General features: G+C 36.1%; 1 protein-coding gene across 2 annotated transcripts; it reads left to right on the forward strand.

Annotated features, from left to right (window-relative positions):
- Positions 1-1,898: 1,898 nt before the first annotated feature.
- Positions 1,899-9,937, forward strand: LOC115218913 (zinc finger protein 420-like). 2 transcript variants are annotated; one of them, XM_029788913.2, is made up of 2 exons: positions 1,899-2,081; positions 6,468-9,937. In XM_029788913.2, exon 2 carries the CDS (start codon positions 6,683-6,685, stop codon positions 9,809-9,811), a length of 3,129 nt encoding a protein of 1,042 aa, XP_029644773.1. In that variant the 5' UTR covers positions 1,899-2,081; positions 6,468-6,682; the 3' UTR covers positions 9,812-9,937. The 2 variants fall into 2 exon arrangements, with proteins under 2 accessions (XP_029644773.1, XP_029644772.1); XM_029788912.2 differs by lacking the exon at positions 1,899-2,081 and adding an exon at positions 2,089-2,243.
- Positions 9,938-10,341: the final 404 nt, after the last annotated feature.

Below are 10,341 nucleotides of genomic sequence, written 5' to 3' on the forward strand. Positions count from 1 at the left end.
TAACGTTGAATAAAACGTAGCACTTAATTGCTACTTGTTTTCTTATATTTCTTTCCACTGTTTGTATACGACTCATTGGGACCAGAAAATTGTAATTATACCAGGGCCTGAGACACATTAATCAACCCGTTAAAAATTCTTGCAAGATCCTAATTCTGCTCTTTGTGATGAATTAAGAAATATCACGCAGACTCACCAAGCTCAATGACATTAATTTTGTAACTGCAAAGAAATGAGGTTAAACCTTATCAAGGTTAAGTTAAGTTAATTTTTTGGCTCAAAAAACAAAAAGCAAGGTCATGTAGGGGGACATGGAGTTATGTACAGGGAGGGTGTTCATGCAAAGAGTTCAGACCATTTCTGGTCAAGAGAGACTTTGAATCGAGCGATCGTCGGCATCTTCACTATCTCGTCCGGCAGCTTATTCCACGGATCCGCAACCCGGATGGAGAAAGCCCCTCTCCTTCGATTGAGATGAAATCGTCGCAGATAGAACTTTTCGGAGTGACCCCGCAGCCGACGCTCTGGAGCAGGAGTGAAGAACAGCTCTTTCGAGAGGTTACACTTTCTGCTTATGATGTTGTAAGCGAGAACGGCGTCGTCGTTTTTCTAGAGAATAAAGGTCGAGCGTCTTCAGCCTTTCTTCATAAGACAAATGCTTGAGACCAAGAACCATGCGGGTAGCCAGCTTCTGGACTCTTTCGAGATGATGTATGTCTAAGGTAAAATCAGCTTTCTCCACGTTTCTGCTCTGGTCAAAGTTATTTAAATGTAACATAAGCCGTAGTGAGTTCTTCCAGTTTCTGAGCCTCACTGAACTGGAGAAGGAAAAATGCATACCAGAAGAAGACATTCAAGTCTATTCTCCACACCTGATTTAGCTATGTTCGACAAACTCGGGCTACTTATTTTTGATTAAAATACTAGTCTGGGTGATTCCTACATATCAGTAATGAGGAAACAAAAATAGTGGAGGAAGAACTGGTTTTACTTTAAAATGATTTTGACCTAAAACCAAAGTTCAAAAAATCATATCAGGATTTTTAATTGCAAAAGGACATTTCTGACTGCTACCCTGCACTGTGGAAATGGACTTTATTGCCTGCCGAAGTCATATGCAGTAGAGCGAGGTTTTTGTACAGCTGCCCCACTTCTTTCTAAGGAAAGTGAAACCAGACTGAAAATTATTGAACACAGGAATATTAGTGTCTTTCAGTCTGACGTTGGGAAGCTGATATCCCTGCACAAAGTATATCCATCGTAGTAAAAATATGAAAAAACGTTATTGCAGATGATATGTAAATTTACTCTTTCATATTGTAAAATTAGCAAAATAATGGGTTAACTAAGTTAAGTTTTTATTTGTAAAATTCAGTTGTTTTGAATTTGCAATAGAAAAAGATCTACGTTTATAGTGATGCAGTGGTGGCGGTGGCAGGAGGCGCCAGGAATGTGGTCTGGGAACCAAGGGAGCGGCTTTACGAAATATTCTGGGTACCATCAATCTAAGAAAGAATGGGAAATTCAACAGCACTATCTCGTAACTTCTTTTAAAAGCTAAACAGAAATATATAAAAATATAAATAACTCAGGAAAAAGAAAATTACCACCGCGCAGGCGCAAGAATTTTGCTTCTCAACCACATAGTTCCGGGTTCAGTCTCATTGCGTGGCACCTTGGACAAGTGTCTTCAACTATAGCCCCGGATTAACTTAAGCCTTGCGGGTGGATTTGATAGACGGAAACTGAAAGAAACCCATCATATACTTATACATATATGAGTGTGTGTCTTTGTGTTTGTCATCTACACTGCTTGACAACCGGTGTTGGTATATTTACGTCTTCGTAACTTAGCGGTTTGATAGAAGAATAAAAAGAAAAGTACGAGGCTTAAAGCAAAAGTACTGAGATCGATTCGTTCGACTAAATGCTTCATGGCAGCGCCCCAGCATGACCGCAGTCTGATGACTGAAACAAGTAAAAGATGAAAGATAAACTACCTTTCACATTTGCCAGCATCAATCTCGGTATTTTTTCTAATTGGGGACATAATTTTTCTCATTCCCGTTACACCGTTTCAGGTACGATACATTTTCTCTTCTGGATTTTAAACACGAAATTGTAAATCCTTCATATTGAAATTTATTATCCAAGTATTTTAAGCTTATTTCCGGGTCTCTTATGCCTCAACATGAATACAATGTGTCGGTTTTAATAATTTCTAACACGGATTTACTTCACAGGTTTATACTAAATCTTATGTTTCCATTATTTCTTGATTGTTTTTTTTTCTCTTCGTAAATTCTGTATTGTTGATATCTAACATAAGTACGAGTTTGTTGTTGTTGTTGTTGTTGCTTATCCCCATATCCACCTAAAAGGTGCAGACGTATGATCAAAAGCATTTCAACCATAATTATCTCGTTTTTCCGTTGTGACTAAGACTACATTATCTAGTGTCATTTCCTTATTTACGACGGTAACGTGTCATTTGAAGATTTCGCTGTTATTTCTAGCTTTTCGTGGTGTTGGAAACGAATATCCGGTTGTTCCGTTCGTTCTTTTCCAAACGTACGAACGGTGTTAAGAGAAGTGAAAGATCTCCCGGATGGAATTGACGAAGCGCTCGGAGACTTGTTTTTCTTCCTGCGATCGTTAATTCTTTTTACATCTGTCATCGAATCGGTATAAACATCGCTCATTTTCCCACTTTTTTATACAAAAAAATCATTTTCGTGTCAAATATCTTCTTTCACTAAACATCGCCTTAAACCAACATAAGACTTGTGCTGAACTCGCCATTATATCTGCCATCAATTAAAAAAGGTTATCTAATGTTACCTAATAAAGTCACATCTACCATTAAATAGCAATACAGTTAATGATTGAACGCTGGGCGGTCCAAAAAGGGTGCCCCTTCGTGGTCATAAGGGTTGCTAGAAAAGCAACCACATCTTCCTCGAATTATACTCTATCATCTTAAAAGAAGAACATAACTTTAGATAGTGTAGTTAATATAAGATTGCCAGAAAATAAAACAGGAAGGTCAAAGGTGGAATGCCAATGCTTATAAGCCTTCTTAACCAGAGGCTGACAACTGATGCAAGGAATCTAAATCTCAGTCAGATTCCATACAGAATATTGATTTCAACATGTACACATGTGACACTAGTACACACATTGAAATTCAGGAATCCATGTTGCATGCATGTACAGTACATTTACAAAACATCAAGATCTGCTTTTCTCCTCCGAAATTTATTTACCCATCTATCTCCATCTCTACAACCAGTTAGGCATTTTAATTATTGTTTAATAAGTGCAACATTCTTCATTGACTCAGACCCATATTGGAACATGCTACACACTTAGACATTCTTGACCTCATCCAGAAGAATATCATTTGACTGACCAGCAATGATTCACTCACCAGCCGCTGTGACCACTAGTTCACAAGCCAAAATGCATGGTTACTCTACCTGATCAAAACAACAGCTGAATCTCCCTTAAATTGCACATTATCATATTTAAAAAAATTATGACACATTGGATGATGTCATATTAGATAAACTATCTGTAAAAATGAAAACAATTGAATGGTCACAGAGGGAATACCTTTTGTTCATAGATCTGCATGGTCCAATTTCCTGTGGCTGATAAGTAGTTGACAGGCAAGAAATTTTCTCTCTTCTGTCAATCTTACAATTGATTGATAACTCCTCTCAGTTATCCAGCCCTAACTGAAAAAAGAAAATCTGAAAATACAGTGTTGGTACTAGTAAGGCAGTCGCAAAGGTAAAATTGTTAGTTGGACAAACTGCAACAATAATTTTAAAAGATAAGATTATTATTTAAAATTGAAGCCAGTATTTGAGGTTAAGACAAAAATGGAACAAAATAGCTGCACTGAAATGAAATCTGAGTTTTATTTGTTATTGTTTTTTTTTTTTAATAGTCAAAGAATAAGCAGTAGTGTACATGCATTTTGTAAGCCCTGATGAAGTCAATATAGATATTCAGCTTGAATTTGCATGTTTTGTAGAGAAACTGGAGGAAGAGAAAGCATTTTAGATCACTTGTTCTAAGGATGAAGAACTAAACAAAGTGTTTAACCCTTTAGCATTCAGACTATTCTGCCAGATGTAATGTTTATTATTCACATTGTAGCTTCAAGATTTGAATGGTTTGAATGTTTGTTTTTAGACTAACATTGTCAGGTAGTATGTATGAGATTGGACCTGAACATAAAACAGGTAGAATATTTCGGTTGGATATGGCTGGCTTAAATGCTAAAGGGTTAAAACATGATTTTTAATATGTTAGGGATGATGAGAGATGGAGATGTAGTCATTACATCCAATTTGGATTTGGTGTACAGCTTGCTAGTTCAGTTGAGTAGAAGCAGTAGAAAGAGGAAATAAAATATATATAAGCTAGTACATGTTGCATATTTGAGAGAGAGCTGCAGCACTCCCCCAGATATGTGATATGTGTTTTAATATAGTTGAGTTTTGTGGAGGTTGAGCAACTGATCAGGGGGAAGTATTCTTATAAGTAACTGTGACCATCTAGGATTAGTATCTTGGTTTCATGTCAATTTTGCCTACATGCAGGAAGCTAAGGAGCCTTCAAGAGTGATATTGTATGTATAGATGAATGTGTAGTTAGAAGTAATAGGAAGTATATTGCTAATGTAGATAAGGAAGTCTTAGGTGACACAAAACTCTCAGAGTCCACCAGAGTTGATAAAAAGCAGGTTAAAGACTGAAGATTTCCAATCCATGAGAAAAAAAGATGGCTAGAGCCTACAAGAAAGAAATTTTGCCAAGTCATCATGACAGATATGTCTTTAGGGAGATCTTATAGTTGTTCACACTGTGGCAAAGTCTTTCTTCATCTTGATGATATTTGCACTCATATTAGAGAAAAGCTATTGTTTCAGCATAAATAAATTTGATCCCATTATCTCACTTGTGATAGAAATATATTAATCAACCCTGAAGTAAAAGTGAAATTACATTTTAGTCAGAGAGGTAAACTGGAGCAAGAAAAATATGTACCATACTGAATGGAATAACCCAGTGATTATAGTGATCACATTAGGATCATAAGTTTTGAAAAATTAGAATAGTTATTATGCTAATTTACTGCATCACTAACCACATAGTCATAGGATCAAACACTACTGGAGTATTGTATTCCTAAACAAAATTCATAACCCTGCTTCTCCTATTTTCCTGGACTTATGCATAATATTTAGTCCTATTTCATATTTGAGTAATTAGCAGTAAGGAGTACATTTAGCTGAAAAGTTTATTTTCTCTAATGAAAACTATTTCATTCAAGTAGAAGTGAGCAAGTAAAATAAGATATTATGCTACAAACTTATAGGTTGTGAGTTCAAATCTGCTACCATCATTTCCTTAACTTTCTGACAAAATTACAGAAGGAAACCAAAGTGTGTTACTAGCAGTAGGTGATATTTATAATGAAAACCAACCATAAATGTTTAAAAACAGCCGTAGAAGAGTAAAATTATCAAGTACTAAAAATTTGTATTCTTGGTATTCATGTTTATATTGATTTTGTCTTCATTTTGATATGGCAGGTGCAACTGCTATTGTTTCCCCTTGCTACTGAGACACACACACACACACACATATACACCAATGATGAGATTGCAATCGTTTCTAATCATATCTACTCCTGTGCATAGAATACAATACTTTACTCCAACCTAATTTCCAGCACATTTATAATCCCTAACAAAAAGACTTTAAAAGAATCCTACATTGATAATCTAGTCTCCTTTAAAAGCTCAAAAATCAATCAAAGCACATAACAGAATACATTTGGCATTGCACTCTTTTTAAAAGCTAAAACCTTCATACATTTTATATATTCTAGGCCTCACCTTCTTTGACAGTCACAGTCAAACCTCTATCACAAGGATTAGTTTTCTTCTTTAGGGTCAGTCAATGCATCAATCTAATTGTTGCTGGCTCTCTACAGAGCACAAGTATTCTCTGCATGTGTTTATGAATCATTACATCCACTACAAAGGTACACACACTCTGGACCATGTCCAAAAACAGACCTTCTATCATTTAAGAAAATCTTCACTTACCAATTACACTACAACTAGTTTTGGGTCTCTTCTCTGAACTTGCCTGTTGTGTATCTCCAAACTCATTTGATGCACCTACCTTGCCTCTTATCAATCTTACTGCCTAATACATCGCAGAGAAATTGTTCAGTCGTGGATCCCAGAACAACTTTTTTATAGTGTTCACTCTCTGAACATCAAACTCTACCACCTAATCATCTCCTCCAGTTCAGAGTTGAGGCAGGTGCAAAGGTTAAGAACACTGCTCTTCCTTTGAACTAACTGGTAAAAATTTTTTTTTTAATTCTCAATTTACTCAACCTACCCGTCTGACGTTTTCCTTTTTATTGTTTTCGTTTAGATGTAGCAGTTACCTCCCTTATCGTCAGTTTCTCACATGATAATCAACCACCAAGTACATAACAGCTTATTACAGTTTTATTAAAAAACTTTCAAAAATTTATCTATTTTAAAAAACAGCAACAACAAAGCACACCAAAAATGGACAAGAAATAACAAATACTACTGACACGAAAGAAAATATAAATTTTCTTGCTGAATTCTCTTTGCATAACAATGCCAACTTCTCTTCAATCCTCTCATCCTTATCTTATTCCTGCTGATGACCAATTGAAATTGGAACCTGTATCATTCACTCCCCAATCTTCACATGAAGCTTCCATTTCTACAGAGTTCCCTGCATTGGAAACCAGATTTAATGAAGCTACTTTAGGGAATGTGACCATTAACAACAAGCATTCATTCGAGATGAACCAACCATCTTTTAATTTACAAAAAAAGAATGATGTTATGGCTTCAACAATAGCAGCCAAAACAGAAGTGACATTATTGAATGACATCTCAACCAGTTTTAGTAATTCTATACAAAGACTAGAGGGTGATACAAAAAGGAGTCAGTGTTCATCAACAGCTAGTAAACACCGCTCTGTTATTTGCCAGCACTGTTTTAAGGCCTTTTATCGCACTGCTGATCTTCGTCTGCATATGCGTACCCATACTGGGGAACGGCCATTTAAGTGTGACCTTTGCCCCAAAGCATTTGCACAGACAAGTCACCTGACTAAACATCGAAGAATACATACTGGGGAACGTCCATACAAGTGTTCAATGTGTAGTTTAGCTTTCACTCAGTCAAGTAACTTAAAGAAACATGTAAGGACACACTTCAAGGCAAGCAATACCTCAAGAAATGTGATACATGGAAACATTAGCCAAAATGATACGACTTCCAACAGTAACAGCATTCTTACAAATATCAACTCTAAAGTCCTTCATCGTTGTAAGTATTGCCTGCGTCATTTCTTCTCCAATATAGCTCTCTCAGTTCACATGAAAAAACACTTACGAACAAAGCGCTTTTCTCCAATTTCTATGCCTGGTCAGTTCTCAGTATCAACAGTTAATACATCAATGAAAGTAAACAAAACCCATCAAAATACGAAAGTAAGAATTCATAAAATAAATTCCAACTCAGCATCCTTGAAACCACATTCGGCTATATTGACTAATAACAATTATCCTACCTCACTCTCTGTAAAATCTGCCAACAATGTCATTGACTTATGTGAACCTGAAGGCGAATCTAAAGTAAGTACCACTTCTGATTTTGACTTTCAGATCCGCAGGAATCAACCCGCATTTTCCTCAGACCAGTTTTATTCATGTAAACTGTGTCCTATTCAGTTTGTTCGACTATCTGATTTCCTCTCGCATGTTGCTCTTACTCACAATGAGCTTTTCCAGTGTAAACTGTGTCCTGCTTACTTTGCTCAGTTTTCAGATTTTACTGACCATCAACAACTGCACTGGATGTTTCTTGGACAACAGCAACAACAACAGCAGAAGCAACTTGTAAATAAGCCAAAGATTGTGAAAAATTTTCGATGTGGTTTATGCAGAATGGAATTTGTTAAAGAAGATGAATTTTCCAACCATCAGTGCCAAAAACAGCTTAGCAGAGAAAAATATCAAAGAGTTTCATCAACATCATCTATAAACTCCAATTCTTCTTCAGCCACCCATCATTCAGATCATTTAACTCAAAACTGGAACCAGAGAATGGAACCCAAATTAGTTTCTACAATCAAAGGACGCTTACCGTTGGTTAACAAAGGGCGGAATTTTCTCAAGGATGTGTCACAAAGTGCTGCCCGTCATCGGAAAATGTCATTAGGGAGACCTTATATTTGTTCACGCTGTGGCAAAGCCTTCCTTCGTCCTGGAGACCTTCGCTTGCATATACGCACTCATACTGGAGAAAAACCATTTTCATGTGACCTCTGTCCAAAAACATTTGCTCAAACAAGCCACCTGACAAAACATCGGCGAGTCCATACTGGGGAACGTCCATATACATGTGCTTTGTGTAACCTTGCTTTTACACAATCTAGTAATCTGAAAAAACATGTTCAAACTCACTTTAAATCTACAACTCTATGTAATAATAATAATAGTAGTAATACTGATAATAATAACAAAACTGGTCAAATCAGTGAAGGTCTGACCCAAAAGATAAATTATACAAATGATCAGGAACTATCTCATAACATCCAGTACACTTCCCCAGAAGATTCTAGTCTGCCAACCCAACAATCCCAAACAATGTTTGTGAAAGAAAATGATTCTTTCAAGAATACTGAACTTATTGAAAATCAGCTCAAGCATCAGTCACCTTCATCCATTATCCCTGATCTTACATCCCTAGAGTTTGAAAATGTATCATTTAGTTCCATCTCCACTACAGGAAACAACTCTGAAATTACATCATCTGCTTGTTCTTATCCAACAATTAAAGATGATATAAAATTGGATGGTCTCAATATCCAGCAGATTAACATGAAAGAAGAAAGTGATGACATAACATTAAGAAAAAATTCACTCTCACCTTCTGCTAGAAGTGACCAAAACCAGTCAGATATTCCTTTAGATGGTGTGAGTAGTTCAATGTCATCTTTTCTTGGACGGATGCTTCCCTGCTTTTCCAATCCTGAAACCTCAAAAGATGAATCCACTGCAGAATTACAACTTGAATATTGTCACAACCATCAACAACAGACACATGTGGAAATTGGCAGCAGCAAATCTCATCAAAGCATAAAACATCCTTTTAGACCAGATTCCAACCCTAATCCAGGCATATTAACTGGATATGAGGTAAAGCCTACAGCTGAACGCCCTCACCTTTGTACTGAATGCTACAAAACATTTATACGTTCAGCAGATTTACGCATACACATGAGAACTCATACCGGTGAACGCCCATTCTGTTGTGATATTTGCCCCAAAGCCTTCTCACAAACGAGCCACCTCATAAAACACAAACGGATTCACACAGGGGAGCGTCCTTACAAATGTAACAAATGCAACCTTAGTTTCACTCAGTCAAATAACTTGAAAAAACATATCAAAGTACACTTGAGAGAACAGAAATCAAAGCAAACCGAAAGCTGTACAAACCTTTCTGATTCTTTGATTCAAGTCGAAAATCTTGAAGAAATAAATCACTCTAACTTGATTTCTATCAAGAAGGAAAATTCTCTAAATTCACTTTCACTCCTTCAAGACAGCGAATTCCTTGATGTAAATCTCTCAACTCAGGACCCTTTTCAAAGCTTAAAAGGTAACAACGAAAGTGAAAAATCAATAAAAGAAGAGATTACTGATAGTGTTTGTTTGCCTCAGTGAATATTTTCTGCTAGAAATTATGTTAATAACTTTTGTGAGTCTGTGAAATGCCAGAAGGCATCTGTAAATCGAAAATTTTCTCATGTAAAATAAACTTCAACAAAACAAAATCTACTGTTTAACTTTTATGCTTTGTGACTTTTTCTTTACTGTATTGAAAGCTTCAAATTGACTTGCATGGTCTGGTATAGTTAACCTAATCAATGAAAACAGAGTAGTGTTATGAATCTAGCATTTCTTTACACATTGATCTAAGAAAATAAGATCCCTTTCAGGTAGTGGTTCTCAGCCGGGGACCACATGGCCCTTGGGGGTCCATATAAGATTTTGTTATTAAAAATTATCTGCAATAAATCAGTTACACTTCTACAATACACTGGATGTATTAATTTTTTTTTTTATATAATTATATTTAATTCTAAAAATATATGAGATTTTAACTTCAAATGGCTATGGAAGTTCAATAGAGTAAAATAGGAATCAAAGGTGTCCACAGGCAAAAAATAGTTGAGAACCACTGCTCGAACGTA

This window comes from Octopus sinensis, linkage group LG14 (assembly GCF_006345805.1).
Source record: "Octopus sinensis linkage group LG14, ASM634580v1, whole genome shotgun sequence".
Taxonomy (NCBI): Eukaryota; Metazoa; Mollusca; class Cephalopoda; order Octopoda; family Octopodidae; genus Octopus; species Octopus sinensis.

Coding starts and splice junctions, on each gene's coding strand:
- LOC115218913 (XM_029788913.2), top strand. CDS start 6,683: ATGCCAACTTCTCTTCAATCCTCTCATCCTTATCTTATTCCTGCTGAT.